Source organism: Scylla paramamosain, chromosome 21 (assembly GCF_035594125.1).
Source record: "Scylla paramamosain isolate STU-SP2022 chromosome 21, ASM3559412v1, whole genome shotgun sequence".
Classification (NCBI taxonomy): Eukaryota; Metazoa; Arthropoda; class Malacostraca; order Decapoda; family Portunidae; genus Scylla; species Scylla paramamosain.
The window spans coordinates 22468267-22493316 of NC_087171.1; the positions used below are offsets into that span (position 1 = coordinate 22468267).

General features: G+C 43.6%; 1 protein-coding gene and 1 long non-coding RNA gene across 3 annotated transcripts in view; one reads left to right on the forward strand and one right to left on the reverse strand.

Annotated features, from left to right (window-relative positions):
- Positions 1-25050, forward strand: part of LOC135111261 (uncharacterized) — a 50540-nt gene that overhangs the window by 23248 nt on the left and 2242 nt on the right. Inside the window, exons 2-3 of the mRNA XM_064024480.1 lie at positions 23482-23596; positions 23736-24078. Of these exons, the coding sequence (XP_063880550.1) occupies positions 23808-24078 (271 nt within the window). The 5' untranslated portion in view covers positions 23482-23596; positions 23736-23807. The remainder of the gene's footprint in view (positions 1-23481; positions 23597-23735; positions 24079-25050) is intronic.
- Positions 20349-25050, reverse strand: part of LOC135111262 (uncharacterized) — a 28407-nt gene continuing 23705 nt past the window's right edge. For both annotated transcript variants that reach the window (XR_010273663.1, XR_010273662.1), the window contains exon 4: positions 20349-21999. This is a non-coding gene — a long non-coding RNA (uncharacterized LOC135111262). The remainder of the gene's footprint in view (positions 22000-25050) is intronic.

A 25050-nucleotide genomic window follows, 5' to 3' on the forward strand; every position in this document is an offset into this window, starting at 1 on the left:
ATTGTTTATTTATACACACAAACATTTTTTTTCCTCGTATATCATGAGAAATGTTGCAGTAGTACCCTCTGAAATACAGAAATATATGCATTGGTGTATATCCGCGTATCTTTATTATTCACGTTTTGAAACACGATTCTGCATATTTCCCAAACTGAAGCCTGACTGTGGGGCGGCGGTGGCTGGGAGGCGGAGGCAGGGCAAGGACGGGGAAGGATGTGTGTTGGGGTGCGGCAAGGCCAACTACAGAGAGAAGGCCTCCGCTGGGGTTGGAGGGGCGGTGGTGGAGGAAGAGTGGCGGATAATCGGCGTGACTGCACGATCAGAAGACTGAGCCAGCGCTTCCTTGAAATGGTGGTGAGAATAGGTTTAATCTTTGAGGTGACGGCGAGACCCAGGCGGAGGAGAGTATGAAGCATGAAATAGAAGAGACTGCATGGCTTCCTCGCTTGGCTGTGCATAGACTACTAAACTACGTGGAGATGCAGCAACTCACCCTTATGTTCCTCGAGCTTACGCAGCGCGGGGTGAGAACTGTATTGAGAGTATATGGATCTGCTTCAATTTGTATAGGGTCTCGTCTTGATGGGAGACTTCATATCCACCGTTCGTCTTGTTTGTTTCCGAGACACCGTCCAGCATCGCGCTACTGCAGTGAGCATTATTGGAGAAAAGCCCGAGGAATGGCAGTCCCGGCCCAGCAGAGTGAGCGAGGCAGAGTGAGTGTCTTCCGCCACGGTCCAGCAGGGCGCAGCACAAACCAAAGGCGTGCCACCAAAGGATACCAGTGCGGTCCTGTCTATCAATAGGGGACCAAAGCTATCAGAATAACCATTACATATGTCTGGCTTTCTTGCTCACAATTCGTGTGACCTTATTCGTATGCTGAGCTTCTGTCACAATGTGTCATATTACTATACGGCAATAACGCCCACCTCTTTTCCAGCGTCACAATTTCTGTTTCTGTTGCGAGGGTTTCCTGTTGAGTTCAGTTCCCAAGCCAGTGTGACGCGAGGCGAGGCAACACACTCTTCTCCTGACCTTTTTTTTTCGTGTTAACCTTTTATTGGTGCTTTAACGGAGCTGCACCTTTGTGAGTGTTTGTTTGTGTGTTTGTTTGTGTGTTTTAAGAGTATGACTGTTTGCTTTTCGTTTGGTCTTTGGTATTCCTTGTTTTTTTTTTAGTCCCGCTCTCTTTTTTCCTTTTTTATTCTCTCTCTCTCTCTCTCTCTCTCTCTCTCTCTCTCTCTCTCTCTCTCTCTCTCTCTCTCTCTCTCTCTCTCTCTCTCTCTCTGATCGACCAAACTTTCACTCAGTGGAAACAAAAATGCGTCAACCTAAAAAAAATAAATAAATAGAAAAAATCAACTAAAAAGTAAGGAAGTACGTTTCCCAGGTGGTGCGAGTAATTAGTTATCATGGCCAGGTAGAAAAATAACATGTGGAGTGCACTGAGCGTTTGAAGCGCGAAGCCTGCCGTGAATGTTGAACGAGGTGTTAGTAAGAGGTTCACGGAGTCGCTGTTCAGGTGATGATGCGGACTCTTTCCTCTTGTCTCGTGTTCAGAGTCAAACGTCATTGCTCTCGTAGTGGTGGTGTACAGGCCGATAAGTCTTTTTATTGTCAGTTCCTCCTTTGTTTTGATGCTTCATGCGGGTCACTGAAGGCAAGAAGTGTCATAATGTTTCCGTATTGCCTTGTTGGTTGGTTGGTTGTCCTGCGGAGAGAAGGGGGGTGGAATGGAGGAATATTGAGGAGTAGAGGAGGAGAAACGTGGAAATTGCTTCGTTGTTTCGTGGTTCTTCGGTGCTTTGACTCCCTGATGATTCATTTGTTAGGAAGATGCAGTGACGCTCTCTGAGGAACGAGGAGAGAGAGAAAAGAAAATTAATGTGATGATGAATGAAAGTACTTGTAGATAATAGAATACATTTTTATAGCTACTCACCAGTTTTGTTTCATAATGCTATCACTTATGTACTTCCCGAAATGGGTGTGAAGATAATATATAGAAAATAATTACTCGTACTTGTTATCCACTAGTTTTGCTTCATACAGCCACCACTTGACGTACTTTCCACGACGTGCTGTGCTGCTGAGCCGAATGTACGTCCAGCAGAAAGAATAAACACATCACGCACCGCATTTTAATATAGACTGATCGATCCATTTCTGTATTAGTAAAGCGTGTTTGTGCTGGAATGTTTGACACTACTTTTTCAGCTGTACCAGTTCGGCCTTGACACTTTTTTTTTTTTTTATTTCCTTTTAGCTCTATCGGCTCGGCCTTGACGCATGAACTACCTAGTAATTTTTTCCCAACTCCGCGTCAGTGAACTATGCACGCCTGAAGCCTGACAGTGCAGAGGGTCCTGTCATTTTACATTGATTTGGCAGCATGTTATTAGGTCGACCACTGAATGCCATACGCTGTGTACATAATGTTTGATGGGGCGCAATTTTCATAATGTTAAAAGCTTCACCTCCACAACGCTCGCTTAATATAATTCTTTAATGTATTAGTTTTCTTACCATGTACAGTACCATCTAAAGGGCAAAGTCTGACTGTTCGTGTGAGATTCGAAACATTGGCAGTGATTGACTCTGGAAACTGTGCTGTATTGAGTACTATTCCTCATATCTTTGTGTTTTTATGTGTCTTTGTTCACCGGTGACTTGTGGGAGCAGGAGGTAAGATGTGGAGGCGAGCTTAAGAAGGTGTGTGTGTGTGTGTGTGTGTGTGTGTGTGTGTGTGTGTGTGTATTGTCTTGTGTTTGTACGGGAATGTGAGAGTGGAGAGTATTGGGTTTTTTGTTGAGCGAGGCATTGGTATGTGTGTGTGTGTGTGTGTGTGTGTGTGTGTGTGTGTGTGTGTGTGTGTGTGTGTGGAGAAAGAGAGAGAGAAAGGGAAGGAACTGGTAGGTAGTGTGTGTGTGTGTGTGTGTGTGTGTGTGTGTGTGTGTGTGTTTGTGTGCATTAACGTGGGAATTTCATATCAGTTAAGTATTTAATTCGCAGCAGCATCCTCCTGTACCATTAGCAAGTCTCCTGAGTCTATTCCACTTTCAAGAGAGAGAGAAAGAGAGAGAGAGAGAGAGAGAAAAAAAAAAAGCTTCCCACACAACGGCCTAGTTTTTTTTTCTTTTTTTTTCTTTCTTTCTCTGCGCGTCTGTGTTATCCCGTGCATGTATTGTGAAGTTTAAAAATATTCAGGCTGCACACACACAACGACCCTGATGTGTTATATTATCTGTGTGGCGTTCAACAAATGAGGTGTTGGGTCTATTTCTAATTCATTGCATCGTGAGCAATTATTATTTTTTTCTTTTATCAAATTATCGCGTGTATCTCGTTTGCTTTGAGTCGTATCCCATTGGAGCAGGTTTAGTGTGTTCGCTGTCTGTGTGTGTGTGTGTGTGTGTGTGTGTGTGTGTGTGTGTGTGTGTGTGTGTGTGTGTGTGTGTGTGTGTGTGTGTGTGTGGTATTGATTAATTCAAGGTGTATCTTTCATATTAGGTGATATAAAATTTATGGAAAGCTCATTGTTTCTTCCTCCAGATGTTGTCCTTTTGCTAAGTCAATGTATTATTCGCTCGATGGAGGTAATGATGAAAGAATGGCAACAAATCTTTTGCCTCGAGGGTTTGCAATGCAGTGAGAAAGTAGTGGAACTTAGAAAAAAGTTGCGTGATCGAAATGACATTGAAGTTATTTATAAAGTACATGTTTTTTTTTTTCAGGAATATACAACATTTGTCTTTAATTTATCAATAGTTTCGGTTAGTTTCTCCTTTTTCTTGATGCGTTTCCGGAAAAAAATAGAGTCGAGTGGTGACTGCCGCGTCCCGACCACTGATACCTTGTTTGACACTCGCTGGCTGTTATTGTTGGTGTTGTTGTTGTTGCTTTTGTTGTGCCTCACACTAAACATGTCCTCATTATAGCTTGTGTGTGTGTGAAAACATTTGTGGAATCTCATTATCCATTAACATCTCGATACAGAACTTTGTCGGTGATTCATTACTATTCTCTTTCACTTAATGCGTACATTCTCTTTACCAAATAGAATACTGTATTTTTCCACTCCTTGTAATTTCGTTCATAATCATTAGCGATGCAGCGTTTGCAGCACACGACAGAGAGATATTGACGAGCGGTGCGGAGGGTGGCTGGCTAGACAAAAGTTGCTCTCTATCATGTGCTGAGTATCGTTGTGTTCTGAGGAGCGAGTTCACTCACCGGTGACTGCCGCGGCTCTCAAGGCACTAGTAAGGAAGTGGTGCGCCGCGTCTCCATCAGTTCCCAACCTCTGTCATTTCCGCGGGACTCGTAACTCTCACACGTTGATGATAACGATTTGCTGTCAATTCATTTTCTGTGTGGAGGCTGTGATTTGGTTAAGAGAGCTTGTTTGTTATAGAATATCAGTTGCAGCGATACGAAATGAGGGTCTGGGACAAGCAAGTCTGTGACACAAGCCAGGGACAGGCGGCGTCAGCACAACAGTGGCTGTAGTGTGTTAAGCGTTCTGTTCCTATAATAATGTTTCTATTCATACTTGATATGGAAAAAATAATGTACTAGGCATGTGCTGGTGTGTTGATATCAGGAGGTGTCTGTGTGTCGTGTTGCTGGGGTATAGGATGAAGTTACTCTTGTTCATACACACACACACACACACACACACACACACACACACACACACACACACGAGCCACGAGTGCGCGTGATTAGGAAGGAGGTCTCATTATTCATACAGGTTTAATATACGACATAAAATTCACTGTGAAAGAAGAGGCGCATAAAACTTGATCAGGTGCACGTGACTGTGGAGGCTCGAAGCGGAAAAATTAGGCGAACATAAAGTGGCAACGAATAAAATCAGAAATAAAGGACACGAACGCCACGCAACGTAACATGATAAAGAATGAATAAAAGGAAGATAAAATGTGAACAAGTGCGATTAAGATTAATGGAGGAGAGAGAGAAAAAAAAATTAAAAGATAAATAATGAAATATTAGCAAAGTCGTAAATCACGAATGACATTAACGAAGAATAAGTGAACGGAGATCGAAAAAAATGATAATGAATAGTCCGGCTTAGTGAGATGGATTATAATAACTAGTCGTAATTAATAAGGAGATCATAATAAACACACACGAGAGAGAGAGAGAGAGAGAGAGAGAGAGAGAGAGAGAGAGAGAGAGAGAGAGAGAGAGAGAGAGAGAGAGAGAGAGTTGCCTACTACTACTACTACTACTACTTCTACTGCAGTTACTAACGACACCACTACCACAACTATTACTGCTATCTGTCTCTCCCGCCACAACATTGCCCGGATGAGATTATCACTGTCTGCCTCACGCCCCTCAGCCGCCCACTCAGTGACGTGAATGGAGGGCCTTCAGGTCTGTGCCAGTCTCGCCCCAGTTCGCAGTGGCGGGAAGGATCAGTCACTAGTGTCAGCGTCTGATGGGCGTGGGATGGAACACACCAATGATGGGGTTAAATGCTCCTTGGGACACACCACCGCCTCTCACTCGCTAGGTTCTCGTCTTTAAATGCCTGGAACTGTTCTGAATCGGTGGAGGTGAAAAGGAACGTGAAATTCTCGCCCTCTACTGAAACTGTTCTGAAATAATGTGAAGTTGAGTGGACGGAGGTGGAGAAGAATGTGTACTGTGATTTCAAAATAACGATACAAAATTAATATGATCTGTAATATTTATATACTCATCTATGCTCATTTACATCTGGTCTAGATAAACGATGAACTCGAGAGAGTGAAGGGGAAAAGAGGAGGTATACAGTAACTGCAATATAACGATGTATAGGAAAGCAGATTTCGTGCTCCGCTTGGTGTCAGATCATCGCCATTCACGTAAAAATTAATCACGCCGCTTCCACTCGAGTGCCATAAAGGGGGAGGAGGGAGAGTAATGAAAATAAATGTGGAGAGCAATATATATTCTCCGTGATGAACGACGAGGCGATCCTCCTCCCCCTTGTGCATGCAATTATTTAAATTCATTCGTATATCATATTTATGACACTTCAGATTACCACCGTATTTTGAAAGCGTCCCCTCTCTAATCGGATTTAACTGTTGTCCCAAATATTACTTGATTAATCATCATATATTGCTTTCCCTCCCCCATGCGCGCGCAAGTGTTGATGTGCAGCACCTAACCCGTATTTCAGTGAGTCTGATAGATGTTCACCGCTCATAAACTTTTCCAAACTTGCAACCCTTTACCTTACATTGTTAAAGGTTTCTATTTTAGGTTTGTGTTGTGTGTTCCTTGCCCTTGGTCCCTTTGTACTTTTGGACACGCAGGAACGAAGTTGCATTTGTCAGTGTGCCTCGGTATCTGAGACACAACTAATCCTGCAGGCTCAGTTGTCATCCCCATGGAATGAATAAGTGTTGTGCGAATATACATATACAACTCACGTTTTTAGTGATTCCACTTCAAGAGTTACTCTGTATTTTACGTATTTCTCCGATTAAGGTTTTGAAAGTCTCCATGTTTTCTGTCTATAACGGAGAGGCAATTCATATAAAGTACCTTGTAATTATCCATTGCCAGAGGTACACGTTTCTTAACGCTTCCAGTCTCTCATTCTGCATTCCAGTATTTCATATTCATCACGACATTCTCGTAAGTACTAGATTTTTTATTTTTTTTTTTTATAGCAACCGTTTCTTTCTTCTGCCTGCCAACTGCATTCCACCACCCTCGAGAGTCGCTGCTTAAGACACGCTGGCAATTCTCACCCTCTCTCGTGCCAGGAAAGGGAACAAATTAAAGAACTTGACTGAACAGGATTCCCTGCACTTCTTTCAATGCTTCATAGTACAATGTTTCTCTCTCTCTCTCTCTCTCTCTCTCTCTCTCTCTCTCTCTCTCTCTCTCTCTCTCTCTCTCTCTCTCTCTCTCTCTCTCTCTCTCTCTCTCTCTCTCTCAACAATTGAAACGTGTGTGTGTGTGTGTGTGTGTGTGTGTGTGTGTAAGCAGTGGAAGCCTGCCTGCCCACACCTGCACCATTACCACGGTGCTGCAGGTGTTGAACCGCTACATGTGCCCGCCCTGCACCCTCACGCTTACTAAATAAAGCAGATAAACTGCCGTCCGCCAAGAGCGACGTAAAAAAAATCACTAGAGAAGGAAATGTATTCGTGTAATGTATTTCAGCTTTTAAAGAGTTTCAGGTCCTCCTTAAAAACAAGAGTATTACATGTTGCATTATGTTATAGGAACAAAGAGTGTGCAGTATGTTATTGCACACTACTGGTTTTGTCCCCGTTCTTGCAAATCCATGCACTCATTGCCAGATCTGTTCAAGTAACGCATGATAGGTTTATGGAACATGCATTGCATTTTGGGCACGATTATCAAATATTCTACTTGATATTTGGTGTCGACGGAAGGAAAGGTCACGAAAGTAAGTCGTGAATTGCTTCCTGCTGCGAAACTTTTTGTTCGATCAGTCATTTCGGTAACTGTGCTTTATTTTTTTTTTTTAAATTCTGATGGCTACTCTCTCTCTCTCTCTCTCTCTCTCTCTCTCTCTCTCTCTCTCTCTCTCTCTCTCTCTCTCTCTCTCTCTCTCTCTCTCTCTCTCTCTCTCTGTGTATATATATATATATATATATATATATATATATATATATATATATATATATATATATATATATATATATATATATATATATATATATACCTTCAGAACGTTCCATTGTTTTTTTTTTCCTTTTCTACTTTTATCGAGTTGTATTCAGCAACCTCCACCATTGTTCTCTCTTTCCCTCTGCTTTTTTAAGCCCTTTTCAAACTGTCTCCGGTTTGCTCAGTGTTTCTCTTTTCACTTTTCCTTTCTCCCTCTATCCCTCTCCCTCCCTTCCTTTCCTCTCATCCCTTGCCTCTTCCGTTCCTCTCGCCCTTCACTCGTTCACCCCTGCCTTTCCTCCCTGTCTCCTATCCTTTCTTTTCGTTGACTCTTCCAATCCTTCTTCTTATCTCGTAATATTTGTCTTCTCCATCCCTCTCGTTCGTTCTTGTCTTCCCCTTCTTCCTCCCTTCTCTTCTTACCTCTCACTACTTCCCTTCATCTCGTCCATTCTCATTCCGTTTCTCTCTCTCTCTCTCTCTCTCTCTCTCTCTCTCTCTCTCTCTCTCTCTCTCTCTCTCTCTCTCTCTCTCTCTCTCTCTCTCTCTCTCTCTCTCTCTCTCTCTCTCTCTCTCTCTTCCTTAATGTCTCCCACAGGTGGTATTCCAGAGACGCACGCTTTTTGCAGCAGCTTTTCTCCCTTCCTTACCTTCTCAGTGTGACACTCTTCATCCTTCTTCACACATCTTTACCCTCCTTCCTTCCATCCATCCTTCCTTCCTTCCTTCCTTCCTTCCTTTCTTCCTTCCTTCCAAGGCTGATCCACACACACCCTTGTTGTTGATCCACACGCTGATCCACACATACGAGCACCGGGGGTGAAATATTAGTGTCTCGACCCTTCGCCCTGCCAGGCTCTCCTTCCCCTGCCGGCCAGCCCTTGCCTCGTTCGCTTATTGCTGTTGCTGCTGGTGCTGCTCTTCCTCCTCCTCCTCCTCCTCCTCCTCCTCCTCCTCCTCCTCCTCCTCCTCCTCCTCCTCTTCCTCCTCCTCTTTCTTTTCCAGTGAAATTCAGCAACAATCTCTTCCTGGAAGTCCTCAGCATCGTTAAAAGATTTCCTCAATAGCTATTATTGACTCGCCCTCGCTATTCGTGGTGGATCAGACTACTCCTCGATGATCCATGTGCCAGTGCGGCAACGCAATATTTCTGTGTCTGTGTGTGTGTGTGTGTGTGTGTGTGTGTGTGTGTGTAACCAGGTGCGGTACAAACATGATTCCATCCCTGTACACGGATGCACCAGGATACATAGACATTGAATTTTTAATACCTATCGTCATTAAGAAAAATGATGATAAGCTTTTTGACGCTAGTGACATTAGTGACCCAAATAAGACATCAACGAATGAATGAAAAGGTTTCAGTTCGTAGAACCGGAGCAGTAAGAATTGTATTGACTTTGTTTTTATTCTAGATTGACTGGTTAACTTATCTTTCTGTTAAATATAATGTTGAATAAAATGTTTTCATTAGACTGGCGGCTGGCGTGTACCACAGGTGTGGATGCAGCAGGAAGCACCACACTTGAATGGCGTAGTGACCTTGTCCCTTGGAGCCTTGAATCCGTGAACTCTGTGTCAGTCTCGGTCTGGCAACAGGTGGCTCGCCTTCAACTGTTACTGAAAGGCCACAGGTGTACCTCAGCTGCACAAACAGACACGAAGTGAAATCTCTTCCCTTCCGATCTACCAACAGTGGTACTTGACGACGATTAAAAACAACACCAGCAGTAAGAACAATAACTACTACATCTACAACAGCAAACATACAAACTACAACACGCCCGTCGATAAGCACCACACAAATCTCACATGCAGCGACTCCCGGACTGGACTGGGAACAAGCATAAAACAGGCCCCAACCGACACACGCAAACCAACAGACTCTTACCAGCCAGGTCCTACCTAGTTATCAGACTCTCACCCAACAAAGCCACGGAACGAACTTTCACTGGTCTGCACTGACCTTTACGCAACATTTGGCATGCCCAATAACGCATGAAAGTCAGTATGAAATGAAAACACAAGCGCATATACGACACAGTAAGTAGGATAATGTCCATGAACTCAAGAATTCCGAAATGTAAATATGATGTTTAACTGAATAACAGACAGACCGCTGTTATGCAATATACATGTACTGTGATGGAGTAAAGGCATTTTGAAATGTGTAAACCTCTCATGTTTGTATCCGGAAGGAAATAAAATGCTTCAATGCATCTTTCAATACGGGATAGTTCTGACGCAACCAGCATTATATAAAGGTGAGAGGGAGAGAGAGAGAGAGAGAGAGAGAGAGAGAGAGAGAGAGAGAGAGAGAGAGAGAGAGAGAGAGAGAGAGAGAGAGAATAAACCACAAGCCACTCATCACCCGAAATCAGCACATCCCAGGGGAGACAATTGAGCACTAAAGTGACACAAAGTGTAATGAATATTTGAGTAAACTCGGCACGTGAAGATGAGTTTTAAGGTGTGGAATGTTAAGTTTGTATGTGATGTATGTCACGACGTATTATCTGGATTTCCAATAAATAAGATAGGTAGGTAGATAGATACATATAGTTCTTGAGTATGTATATGTATGTATGTATGTATATGTACGAATATGCATCTCTCTCTCTCTCTCTCTCTCTCTCTCTCTCTCTCTCTCTCTCTCTCTCTCTCTCTCTCTCTCTCTCTCTCTCTCTCTCTCTCTCTCTTCAAACAGGAGGAAAGACAGACAGAAATCTGCTCTATTCACTTATTTATCTTTCAGTGAGGAGCAGTAAAAGTAAAGTTATGAAGAGAAGAGTGGTAAATACAGATAATTTTAATGTTATACTTTCTATTTGCATAGTCAGTATTGAAGGAAATGTAAAAAGGAAAGTCTCACGTTTCTGGTGAGACTTCGCGAAATGACTTTCTGATTCTGGCTTGCGCGAGTTGACCGCTGCGTGCACACTTAGAGGAAAGAACGCAGCCAAGAAAGGAAATATGTTATCCTTTACGATCTAAGTAAATAACGTGCAGGAATGAATAGATAAACAGGTAAGTAAATGATAGATGAGCTGGTCTGGAATGGCTCCCGCAGTCTGTCAGCAGCGCCGTGACTCACTGGACGCTCACAATGTTCATTATTCATAAAATATCTCATATTGCATACATAATATATATAATTTAAATGTATTAGTGTTATTTGAATGAATCCACCCTCTCTCTCTCTCTCTCTCTCTCTCTCTCTCTCTCTCTCTCTCTCTCTCTCTCTCTCTCTCTCTCTCTCTCTGTTCTGTAATGTTCTGTTCACGGAGATTGTTAATGTGTTTGCTGTTCGATAACTAACACTGCCAACAATTCCTAGTTCAAATGAAATCAGTAATAAGGTTTTAGGATAATTATGACAGGGAAGTGTAGCTAGTTCACTTGTGCCTTGGGGTCTTGATGACGAAGAAGTGTTCTCCTTACTTGGCTGTTCAGTACCGGCTGCAGCTGCCTGTCTTTAGTTTAGACCCTTGCCATCAGTTGGGCTTGTGGTCACTGGCCTAGTTGTTCCTGAAATAGCGGCGGCCACCACCTCGCGCAGTGTGGCAACGAATCCAGAATGATGAGCTGATGCACTAGTACATAAGCCTTGATTCTGTATATCATTAATATAAATGCCTGTTATTTACAATGCGAGTCTCTTTCATTGCTAATATATGGACTTGTTAATTAGTTCTCCCCTCACTATTACTGAATGCATCATGTGTAAGAAGAGATGCAGCATGTACTTGAAAACCGAGAGATAATAAAAGAAAAGAAAAAAGAGAGTAGCACAAAGCTTAACAGATCGCATGCCAAGAAAAAAGACGTCCATATAAGTACATTTGTTAACTTGTACACAATATTCACCTTTATAAATGATACCTGGTGGCGACCCCATTAGTAACCCGAGAAACGGTGTCCTGTTACTGTGTGTTTGTTGAGGCAGGGAGGGGAACTTACACGTGACGTTCATTAAACAATTCAGTGTTTGTGGCTTTATTTCCCTTACGGATATGGGCGAGGTAGGAAAAATATTGTTGTTGGAACGATAGTTACTACATAAATCGATGGTGCTTAGGAATAACAGGCGTAAAGGAGAGACACTGCCGAGTTTATGGCCGAGCAGATTACAAAGGTGACCGAGAAGACAGTAGTAAAGGGAGAGGCGAGGCCGTGTTACGAGGACGACTGACTCAGCCAGCCACACAGAATGGGGTGGACCAAGCCAAATGTCAGATCGCCACTTCTGAATGGGCAGTAAGGACTTAACAACACGCTGCTCGTTGGCTCGTCGGCTGTCTCACTCCACTGATGAACTTCGCTCCTGCTCAGTTTTCGCGTCGACGTGATGCTGACAAGTGCTTCGGGATGCGAGTGTCTTGAGTGGTCGAGAGGGAGGGAATCCACGTCTGTGTTAAGTGTGGGAGACGGCGAGGAAAGGGACAGACGCTCGAGCATTGTGTTTGTGACTTTCGTGTTTGAAAGACAAGCCCCAACCTTCCCAAGAGACAGAGTGCATACTTCTAGCAGTCCCTCAATACTTAAAGGTAACTGACAGACAAACACGACGCAGCAATGTTCTTATTCTTATTTCATTTTTATGTATGAAATATGTTTGGTATGCGTATGGCGTGGACGTGTTGTGATGAGCAGGCAGCAGATTGCCTTGACCTTTTATAGTAGCTGGTAGTGCTAACGCGAGACTCCTCCAGGCGATAAACCACAAGTATGCATCACGCACACATCCCCTCCCATTGCACGGTGGATGTTACAGCGCCATCAGCCACTGTGGGGGTAGTCGTGTGGCGGCGCCGGCGGGCAGCAGGGTTGGGTAATAATTCCACAGCACCACGCGATGAAAGAAGAAAGTTTCGGGGTTTCGAATCTCTCGCCAGCTTTAAGTCCGGTAAATGTTCGGCTACTCGGGTTGGCAGGGTCTCGTCATGCAAACTGTTTATAATTCAAAGGAAAACTTGGTGTGCATACAGTGAAGCTTATCTACGGAGGAATGAGGAGAGGATGTGAGAGAGAGAGAGAGAGAGAGAGAGAGAGAGAGAGAGAGAGAGAGAGAGAGAGAGAGAGTGTGTGTCTGGAGGTGGCGAAAAGGTCAAGAGTTGGTATGAATAGAAGCGCGTGTTGAGGAGAAAAGCGTCACCAAAAAATCCAAGAATGGTGGAAGCGAGAAAAGAGGCTGGGACGTTGTGAAAATCATGAGAGAGAGAGAGAGAGAGAGAGAGAGAGAGAGAGAGAGAGAGAGAGAGAGAGAGAGAGAGAGAGAGAAGGGGGTAGGGGAGACGTTGGGTGCACCTAAGCTGTAGTTAAGGAGAGCTCATGCTGAATACACTGAATAGTATCATAGAAGTATAAACGTTGGCTCAGTAAAAAAATAAAATAAATAAATAAATAAATAATAAATGAAAGCAGATAATGACGCTGACTTTGCTTCCATAAATGATGAAGGGCGAAGATGAATGTTTGAAAATGTCTGAGAGTTACGTGTGTGTGTGTGTGTGTGTGTGTGTGTGTGTGTGTGTGTACAAGGAAGCGGGCACCGAGCTACGTAACATAAGACTAGGAGAAATCGAATCGGTGAACTATAAAACCAAGCATTAATCTCGCCAAAGAAAAGAATAGAACAGTAGTAAGTATAGCACTAGGTGAGACTTACGACAGCAAGCCGAGTATCTCCACTGCATGATACACAGCAGGCGCGAGCATTACGTATGTTCCCAGCAGAGTGTTCCTTGACGGTAAGAAGCTCTGGGAGGATAATATTCGAGCTGTGTTGAACGAATCCTTGCCATAAAACAGCGACTATGAGAAGCATGCAAGGGAGGTGGCAGCAAGTTATTCATGGCATTTATGGATCTTGCAGGGCGTGGGATGGTACATGGAGACTATCGTGCAGGTTGTGGTGGAGGTAGGAGAGGAGTTTGTGAAGATTGAGGCTGTGGTATTTTGGGAAGGCAGCGGTGAGTGGTCCGTGGGAGAGAAATAATGGAATAGCACGTACTCAGGAGGGAATGAGAATGACGATTATTACCTTGTGTGTGTGTGTTCAGTTACAGTAGGGATAAACTTGAAGGGGGATACACAGGAGAGGGGAGACAGTAAAATAACTTGTATAAAAATGAGTGGAGTCAAGCAAGAACGATGGATGGGGTAAGGACCGTGTAAATTATGGAAATTAATAACCTTTGTGTACGTGGACGTTTAATAAACAAATGAGCAACTCGAAATTAGTCTGTGTTATGTATACGCTTAATAAGTTCTGCGGAAATGTATGAGCATTAGGTGAAGTGAGTAAGAGATGGTACTGTCAAAAAAAGGAGCGTAAATCAGGTAATTTTCACACAGATGAGTTACTGCTAGAGTCTGAGAGAGAGAGAGAGAGAGAGAGAGAGAGAGAGAGAGAGAGAGAGAGAAAGCTTAGCACAAGATAAGGAGACCATGAGAGGCTTAAAAGTTTAGAAATTTAAAAAGACGGAGAGGGCGCGTTGCAAGAGAAAGAAAACGAACTTTGAAGACTGAAAGAGGGAAAAAAAAGGAAGTGTGGAGATAGAGTGCAAGGAAAAAGAAATTCTTGAAGCAGTAAAAGAAGAAAACGACGCGTGGGAACACCGAAACAAATAGGAAAAAAAATGTTTAGAAACACCAACAAATATAAAGTTACAGGAAAATAAAAAAGGGGAAGAAAATAACGTGAACTATGCAAGCAGTGATAGATTTAAGAAAAATGTGATAGATATATTGATATTTTGCTTTTATTTCCTTATTAATTTTACTTCATTTATTTACGTGTTCAAGAGAGAGAGAGAGAGAGAGAGAGAGAGAGAGAGAGAGAGAGAGAGAGAGAGAGAGAGAGAGAGAGAGAGAAAAAAAAAATTGCCTAACAGGGGGACCGGCGGCGCTTGAGAATGTGGACAAAAATGTGCTGAGCGACGGAAGGGGAAGAAAAAGGTGTCATACGAAGCAACACAAGAGCGATATAAAGTAAAGGGAAACAAGAATCCATAAAGAACGAGACACAAAAGACGAAACGTACATACGCGTGACGATTCTGAGCGTGACGTAGATAGAAGCGCTGAGAAAAATCCAGGATGATGATAAAAAGGCCGTGAACACAGGAAATGAAAGCGGTGGAAGGGAAACTGATAAAAAAATTGACGGACGAAAGGACATTAGCATATTTATTTGAAGTGATTTGATTGTTCACTCCCAGAATAACTCTTGTGATGAAAGTGACATGATATAAGTGTGTGTGTGTGTGCGTGTGTGTGTGTAAATTATTAAGTAAACATGCACTGATGGTAAACAGTATCACTTTACTATCATTACTTAATTATTCCTTCACTATACAGTTTTGCGCCCCTCAGCAAGTCATTATGTAGGATTCCACCGCTAGTCTGCCGCCGTTAGTCTTCTTTGTCTTGTGTGTCTCTAGATATTCTCAACCTCTGCCTCTTCTCAGCTCGTCATGCAGCCCTTGCTTGGCCTTTCAGCCTCCAGTCTCTCCTGCTTTCCTCCTCTTGTCAAGCTCACTCTGAAAACTTCCTGCTTTTTTTTCTTTTCTCTGATTCCTAATTCTCTAACTATACTTATCTTTGTCTCCCTCGCCTTTCTCGATGCTTCTTTGATAGTGTTCCGATGTTCCTGCTACACTGTGTTCAGCGTTCTTTCTCACATCCAGCCTTTGATGTTCTCTTCTCATGAGAGTTCGTGTTTCTGTTCCGTACTTCACTTCACTCAATCTGTTCGCTTTAACCTTTTCTTGACTTTTCACATTTTCTCGTAAGCACTCAATATTTCTCCGACAAGTTTTGTTGTGTGTTTTGATTTAGTTTTCAACTCTCCCGATGCAATCACCTTTACTGTTTAATGAACTGCTCGAAATGGCATCGAATTGCTAAAGTGGAGACGCAGATTTAAAAATGTAAGATTATTTCGGGCATTCGAGGGAAGTGGTAACCCAAGGATCCTCGTGGCCATGAATGTGGATCAAAACGGACTGTGTTCCCCAAACGAGGCAAAACTTATAAAAAACTAGAAGTTTGTGTGAGTGACTTTGCTCAAGTTGTTCTTGTGATGCGTTATGTAGAGAAAAATCTTTGACGGAAGAGGGTGAGGATTGAGACTTGAAGGGCGCCTTCCCCAAAAATGGTAGAGTGCTGGCTGAGAGAGTGAGAGTGTGTGTGTGTGTGTGTGTGTGTGTGTGTGTGTGTGTGTGGATCAGTCTCTGCGTGACTGACACACTACCCACCGCTCTCCCCCATTGCTGAGCAAAAAGTTCCGATAGAAATAATCAAGTTAAGATGAACCAAACTTCGCGTCATCGGTGCAATAACTGACAAAGTACTGGTAAAATTATGTTATTAGGGTACCAGCCATGTGGTAATGACATTTTTTTTTTTTTCTACAGGATGAGATCACATACAGATCCCAAAACCATTGTGAATTATCTGGTGCGACGGCAGTTCACGTGTTGCAGATGATGGCCAGGCTTAAATATTACTTAGTGAAAGGATCTAGATGCACAGCAGAGCGATGCCAAACACGGCCATGGAGGGACACACACACACACACACACACACACACACACACACACACACACACAGACACACACACACACACACACACACACACACACACAAAGCCGTGGGTGACTAGTGTCTATCATGGCCTCATTAGCACCACTACATGGTCAGTGAACTTGCACCACCACCCATCAAGGTATGAATGACCAGCCACTCCAATCATCTCGTACAGTATAGTTGCGTCAAGCGTATAATGAGTACACTTGCAGCTTTTTACTGTTCACCTTTACCTCACCAACCTTGCTGTGCTGACTAGTTACCTGGGAATTTGTAGACAGACGAATAAATAGATAAATAAACAGAACATTTATGCAGAATAGAGATGTATACTGTCCCGAGTGACGGTGTCCTCGTTAAGACCAGGGAGTGTTTTGCCGAAGCGCGTCAGTTCAACGAAATGTTTTGAGGGAGTATTTTGTTTCAAACCTGTATCGCTTTTTATTCTCTCTCTCTCTCTCTCTCTCTCTCTCTCTCTCTCTCTCTCTCTCTCTCTCTCTCTCTCTCTGCCGTCCAAAAGCGCTAACCGAATATGGATTGTATTTTATTTCATTATAGTGCGAGTTTTGGAAGGATTTACGAATATTGAGCAAACAAGATTATTTTCATTTGACCTCACTTCGCGGGGCAAGAAGTAATGGAATGAAACTCAAAAAGCGCCAAGTAGAAATTAGATTATACCCAAGTAATTCCCCACCAACGAGGTCGTCAAGGGAATGAGAGAGAGAGAGAGAGAGAGAGAGAGAGAGAGAGAGAGAGAGAGAGAGAGAGAGAGAGAGAGAGAGAGAGGGGAGGGGAAGGAAGGGAGGGGAGTCTCGTCTTGTAAAGTTTCGCAGTTTACCTTCGTGCAAAGTCGTTCAGAGATGGCTGGGTTCGTCCTCTCGTTTGGACAAGGATAGGCTGAGATGTGTCCTTTAATTGGGATCGAGAAGAGTGGCTATTGCTTAAGTTGGAAAATGAAGACGGAACTATGTTTTCTGTTTGTTTAGTTGACCCTCAAGTGAGTCTCGTGTTGTCGAAGCTGTCACTTTGACCAGTTATAAGAGAGAGAGAAAGTGGGTGAGCATTAGAAGTTTAAATACTGAATACTGAAGAAATGAAGCCTGAGAAAAAGAGGAAGAGGAAAATAGCAAGTTTACAGACTCCAGAAGGGCACAGTATCGTGTTGAAGGAGAAGGTGATGTGTGTGTCCGCCAGGCTCAAGTCCAGGATGGGGGAAGGGAAGAGGAACAATGCGTTATATAAGTGTGTAAACAGACGAGGAAGTAATTACTGACAGCTGCACATTAGAGGAGGTTAGAATGGCTGGGGTGACGGAGAACAGAGAGACAGTGTGAACATTACAGAGAAATGCGTTGAATGATACAAAACAATTAGAGACAGACATATGCACCGCTTTTATCTGGCAGACACCATAAGCTTCCTCCCAACGAGAGGAAATAAAACAACAAAGCAGAGGAGAATGAGTTCTTAATGACATGGAGAAATATTCCCCGAGAACAAAGAGAGGAGCGGCAAGGAAGAGTGAGGCTCCGGCAGACTCACCTGCTTCCACACCTCAGAGAAACTCATCAGGGACTTACACACCCACAGCCTCCCTCAGGTGCAGACTGCCAGTAGCACCCGCGCCTCGCCTCGTCTTCTGCCCGCTTCAGGCTGCCTAATTTTACTTCATTCAAGTAAGGGCAAGGAGAAAGATGGTCTGTGTGGTGGGGAAGGCATAAATGGATAGAAGGAAGGAAGGTTAAACGTTAATGTTGTTGGAATAAAATTAAAAATGTAGGGAGCAAGAGAAAAATGGAGAGAACAAGAGTGTAATAGTTCTTGCTACATTTGTAATAACTTGTGATGTTTGATAAGGAAGAAAAGATCCTGAGCAAAGAGTTGGTGTAGCAAACGTAAGCGTCCGCGAACCACTGCCTCCACCAAAACAGAGGTAACCAACGAGCAGTCAGTCCCACACGCCGCGGCTCATTCCAGTCCTTCACTTTCAGCACCTGCAAGAATGAGCTGCTAAAGATATGATCTTCGAAAAATCATAATTTGGGTGTGCCTTGGGAATACAGAGAACGTATTTTCACCTTAGCAACATATCAGATTCCATTCCCTGTAGCCGCGATAAGAAGTGCAAATACCAATATATTTTGTTATTACTTACTGCTTCATAAGGTGAGGATGGGGAATGTCCCGCGCGTAATTCTAATTCTGATTTGGTGTTTCACTCATCACCTGATCAATACACAGCAGAGCTTAACTAAGCGGCCATGCGGGGCTCCCCTCAATGCTGACCAGACTTCGACCAGACCATTTGCATTTCAACCAACCTCATGCGTAGTGTATTTGTGTGTGTGTGTGTGTGTGTGTGTGTGTGTGTGTGTGTGTGTGTGTGTGTGTGTGTGTGTGTGTATGGGTGAGTCAGTGGTCATTGTGTATGCTAGCGAGGGAGTCGTTACGTATATGAATAAAGAGGCTGGTCCAGTTTTACAGTCTTAATGTTTCTGCAAACGATCACTGTTGTGTTTCATCTGGAGAAATGTTGTTCATTACACTGGTGGCGCATGTGTTTTCGTGCCTGCTTGTGAGGGAGCGAGCAGCGTTCAGGCAAGTGGGCGAGAGAACTCTCACAACATTCACCTTTATTAAGACAACTTTCATGCAAGCCTTTGACCGACTGCACACTTTTTTATTCAAAACCACGAGTTGTGTGGTTTTAATAATGTGCTGTGTAGTCGTGAAGCGAAGACCTTTCAGCTCCACGCCTTGATTGCATAGAACTGCTTCACTACCTCACCGCGGAGTCGTATCACACCGTCTGCTGAATAGAAATGTTTTTTTTATTTCCGCTGCATCGTCAAGTGTTATTTTCTTCTTGCTAGACGATCCTTGAACTTACCTTGCTCATTACGGAACGGGAGGAATTTACATGTTATCTAGGTTAGGTAAGAGGGTTCATCACCAGTGGCTTCTCCCACACCACATCTCGGGTGAGGAAGTACAGTAGGAGAAGGACGAGGAATAGGAAGAGAGAAAAGGAAAGGAGGACTGGGATACCTTTCGTTCACTGCCGGAAGATTGACGCCTCGGCAGGATTCTCACCCCCCTTTGGACTATCCTGGTGTACCCGACCTTCCCTCACGCGTCCTCCACTGTAAATAATTTTACCCCTATTTCTTCCAAAACGAGTATTTCGTCTCTCTCTCTCTCTCTCTCTCTCTCTCTCTCTCTCTCTCTCTCTCTCTCTCTCTCTCTCTCTCTCTCTCTCTCTCTCTCTCTCTCATTCCAGCAACAACTCCTCGTAATGATGCAGGTAATGAAACACAAATAGCCACACTCCCGCACCTTCGCCAGCCTGCAGGCAACATTCCGGCCACGCGCCGCACTGCATACGGCGGCCCAGAGCGCTGAGGCTAGGCGCCGCTTCATTCCCGCCTGCTGCTGCGTCTTGCTCTCCATCGGAACACTCTCACTCTTCTTCACCTTCCTCCTCTTCCTTCTGGTGGTGAGTGGGTGGCGGGACGCAGTGCTGAGGCTACGCACCGCTTCATTCCTGCCTGCTGCTGCGTCTTGCTCTCCATCGGGACTCTCTCTCTCCTCCGCGCAGCAGCAGCGTCTGCCAGGAAGGGCAACCAGAAAGTTGTTTGCGAGAAGTGGGGCTGTAATTTTTATTTTATTATTATTATTATTATTTTTTTTACGTTTATGTATTATTGAGTTTAATCGTGCTGCGCTGAATGTTTAAAGACCACCGCTCTCTCTCTCTCTCTCTCTCTCTCTCTCTCTCTCTCTCTCTCTCTCTCTCTCTCTCTCTCTCAACTGTGCTCTTCTTGTAACACCGTTTCTTTCAGTGGTTCAGGAGAGAGAGAGAGAGAGAGAGAGAGAGAGAGAGAGAGAGAGAGAGAGAACAAAGAATGAATTTATCAATAGAATTTGTGAAATGAGTAGCTTGTGAAAGAGAATATTCATTACGAGTATGTATTGGTTGGTAAAGAGACAAAGAAGAGCCAACAACTCTGCAATATTGAGTTCTGATGCCTAAATTTACGTAACTCATTCAGGGAAAAAAAAAATTAAAGAAGCGAAGAAAAATGAAAATGTACGTAACTTTAATGGCAGAGTGACAACCGTAGCAGAAAAAACGTTCAGTATGATAAACTGTGACATCTTACTTACGATGCCTGACAGATGCGATGAGGCCGTGTAATGCTGAATTAAGTAGAGACAAGAGTGATAAGAGTGTGATACTTCGCTCTTCTTATAGTGTGGGACCATTCATCAGTGCTAGCTTGGAAGTAAGACGCGGCTTTCAGTCTTCAGTCATAATATCCTTGACACGGAAGCAATTACCACTACACAAGGAATTGAAAAACTATTGCTTGGGGGGCATTTCCTTTCAGTGCGTCAGTGTGTGAGACGCGTGAAGACTGCAGGTGGAGGGACAAAAGGTTGCACAGACCGCAAGCTTCGTGCTCAACACAAGAAGGTAAAAGAAAAGAATAATTAAAGTGTTTAAAATAAGATAAGTAGAATAAAACATTAAGGAAGTTGAATATTGCTGAAAAGGTTTCGGTGTGTAAAAAATTATTCCGAAAAGAATTGCATCAAGTTTAGCAACTAGTCGAGACTTAGTGGAAAATTTTATTATGCCAAGTTTCTTTCAGAGGAGAGAAAGAGAGAACACTGCAGAATTTGCATAGATAGACAGAGACAGAACCAAAACAAGAAAAAGAACGAAGCAGATCAAAGAAATGCAGATAATGACGGTGGTTTAGAGCAAGAATAGATAAAAACAAAATGCGCTGGAAACTAGGAAAGAAAGGAAGAAAACAGCAACACAAAGAGAAGTGGAAAACTGCATGAGAACTGTGTTGTCGAACAGGGCGAGGAGGAGGAAGAAAAAGGAAGAAGAAGAAAGCAGGAGGAGAAAGTGTTCCTGGACAAAAAGAGCGATGAAGGAAAAGAGGATGATGAACACAAGAAGCAGGATGGCGACGAGAACGAAGAGGAATATGAGGACGAAGAAAAGGAGATGGTGCAGAGGAAGTGTGTGTGTGTGTGTGTGTGTGTGTGTGTGGCGATGGCAAGGCGGCAGGTGTAAGGCTGTAGAGGGTGAAAGGCGGGGCGAGGCGAGGCAAGCAGGGCCACAAAGGTCTAACGAGCACTCACCCCGCCCGTTATGTTTACACTGCCACTTGACCTAATGGCGTCTCAGCACGCCTCTATGCCAACACATATTGGCACTCTCTCTCTCTCTCTCTCTCTCTCTCTCTCTCTCTCTCTCTCTCTCTCTCTCTCTCTCTCTCTCTCTCTCTCTCTCTCTCTCTCTCTCTCTCTCTCTCTCTCTCTCTCGGTGTACATGTTTGTTTTGTGTCTCGTGTTGGAGGGAAGGGAAAGAAGCTGCCGTGACGATGCCAGAGGGAGACAGCGACAACAAAATAAGGTAGATTACAAACGACCAATGACTCTCGACTCCTCCAGCTCCTCTTTGTTTCCGTGTTTATTTATTTATCTCTCTATTTATCTATTTATTTGTTCTTCCTTTTGGTGCTTACCCTCCGAGTCTGTCCCTTGTATTATTTGGTTGCGGGTTGTCAGTAACGCGCCGTCAGTGAGCGGCGTGACATTTATCTCGGCCAGGGCACATTTTCAGCAGTCAGACATGTATTTTTTTTTTTTTTTTCTGCATTTTCTGGCGTGGGCAGGAATAGCATTTCTTCAGCGAACACATTTGCATACCAGGCTGGGGAAGGAAAAGAAAATAGATACAATGTTATTATTAGTTTTGTGATGGAAAAGCAGATTGCGTCATGACAGAGTGGGGCGGGTAGCTAATGTGTGTGTGCTGTGTGCTGCAGTGTGTAGCGTGCAGCCAATGAGTGTACTGTGTTGTGTGTGTGCTGTGTGGCGTGTCGTGTAGAGAATGTACGTACAATATACATGTGGTGTGTGCTGCAGTGTAGACCTGACGCAGCAGTGGATGTGTATATTTGCATGTATTTTCGTTATTATTTTTTTTGGGCTCATTTTTCTGTGTGTGTGTGTGTGTGTGTGTGTGTGTGTGTGTGTGTAATAGGACAAGAAAGGCTAATAATATTTGAAAACAGACGCTAGCTCATTTCATGAACACACACACACACACACACACACACACACACACACACACACACACACACACATTATTATATATTTTTCCTTTCCCTTGTTTGTTAATGTGAAGTAAGAGATTAAGAACAAGACTGGTAATAGATGAAAAGGGAACGTAGAAGGGACCGCACCGTAATTGTTATTCATGGGATTCTTTTCACCTCACAATGTGACAATGAACTGAGAATAACGAAAAATACGTAACAAATTCGGATAAGAACTAAAGCTACTTAATTGAAGGAATTCTGTATCGGTCATCACTCCTCTCGCTTCTCCCTCTCCGGGTGATGCATAGTGTGGCGTGATGGGGCGAGGGAAGGGAAGAGACCGTCCAGGTGTATTTATAATCCAGGATGGGTAATTACCTCCCACACACCTGTTGTTACGGGAAGTGTGTTGAGGGAAGTAGTCGATCCTGCTTGTGGTGGAGAAAGTCAGGATCGTGTTCTGTAAACTCTGGAACGCTGCGTGATATTGCTGCTCTCCATCTTCCTATGATTTGGAATATTGCAGAAGAGAAGTATGCAAACACTCATGAACAGTACTGACCAACCCTGCTGGAACTGTTATTTTCTCCTTACTTTCTCCTTACTATTTGGTAACGAACAAGTAAGGTGTTTATTCTGCCCTTGCCATTGTATTCGAGTTTCTTTGTTGTCTGTCATTATGTTACTTTTAGTTAGTTGTGAGCTTCACCTATAGAGAACCCAACAAAGTGGGATGTCTTTGGTCCCAAGCCCTCGTAGGCTACAAAAGACGCAGTGGAAAGGAAAACTGGAAGTAACAAACACGGCACCAACCATCGCATCTACGAATCAGAAAGAGAAGACTCGCACTTATATGCTATATATATATATATATTTCCTGAATTTCCTGCGTTGTGATGTGTCTTGTTCCCAGCCTTTTGTTGTGCAGCGACTGACCTGGTGTATTGTCTGGTGTGGTGGCTAGCTTGTCACGAACACCGAAGCGAGATACAATAAAGGCGACGAGCGGGTGAGTTTCTTTACGTGATAAGTTTTTCATGTCACCTTCACTGTACACGTTCATAAGATACGGTTTTTTTTTTTTTTTCAAGGAATATCACCATCGCACAGAAGGAGCAGCAGAAGCGCGGCGTCTCGGTCACAGCTTCCTTAAGCAGATTGAACCGCTGCTGCTGGTGTTCCTCGTGCCGCCGTTGTAATCCCCAGGTGACGGAGTTATCCTACCTTTCTTTATATTCAATTCACGGTTTTATAAGAAGCATCAGTCTTGCATGGGTATAGTGCTGATTTAATTTTGGCGGTCATTGTTTCTTACGCCACCTCATTTCCATTTCCTCATTTCCAGCACACCAGGGAACGATCATCCTTAATACACTTGCTCATTGGACGCATCTCAGGAGAATCTGTGACCACAAAAATGACGTATACTTTAAAGTCTCTGCTTTGCCACTCAACCGTGAATGTCAAGAAGGGCACCGCACTCCCACGTCTATCAGAAATTAGCCTTTTCTTCCTCTCCCCTTTTTCCTCTAAGAGTGAAAGATTACGCTTCTCGGTTAATCTCCTTGGGGTAAGTGCAGGATTGTGTCCAATAAGACTTAGGAAAGTGGTAAAGGCGAGAGGAGGAGAATGGTGGGAGGTCGTGGAAAGGAGAGTCATGGAGGAGGAGGCAGTGGATCCGAGGAGAGGTGAGAGAGTCTGAAGTGGATGGATACGAGAGGTAGCAAGAAAGAATGAAGGCAGATGAAAAGAGGAGTGACAGAGAGAGAGAGAGAGAGAGAGAGAGAGAGAGAGAGAGAGAGAGAGAGAGAGAGAGAGAGGAGAGAGAGAGAGAGAGAGGCGGCTCAAATGACTGAAGAAAAAGACAGTCAGAATTATGATGATGGTAAAGAGAAGAGGAGAAAAAAAAATGGGGCAGGAGGTGGAAGAAGACAAGGAAGAGAGAACGAGGACGAAAAGAGGAAGAAATGAGAGAAAATACGAACGTGAAATTTAAGAAGCCAGGAAGACGAGGAGAGAAGGAAATGAGAGAAAGATAAAGTGAAGAAAAGGAGAGAAAGAAATTGTGGAAGGTAAAGAATCGAGAGAAAGAAGCAAGCATAAAGAAGGAAGGGATGGAGGATGAAGAAAAAAAAATGTACGAAACGGGAAAATATTGGCGTAAACCAGGTGAAGAAAAAAAGAAGGGAGACGAGGATTAGGAAGAAAAGAGAAGAAAGAAGACAAGAAAGCGGGGGAAACGAGAGAGTCAGAAACAGGAGGAGGACGAGGACTTTGCATTTAACATAGATTATTAAAAAAAAAGAAATCAGTGACAAAAATTATGTAGAGGGAGGGAGTGGAGGGAGGATCTTCTGCTGATGAGGAGTCTAACTGCAGATTAGGAATGAGGATTAGTTCGTCATACTGGAAAGGGGAAAAGAACAAACTTGTATTTCTCCAGCTGTTAACTGAGGAAAGGGGAAGGGAAGAAGTGGACGCGACTCTCCATTTAATCAAGGCCTTGCCACAGTCACAGTACAGTTTCTCTTCCTGCATCAAGTAGCGCACGGCTGAGGTTCAAACAGACTTCAGATCAGGACTCTTAGCCCCTCTCGCAGGAGTTGTTTAGCGGCTTGGTGATGTGGAGTGAAAGAAAACGGGAATAGAAAGGGGACATT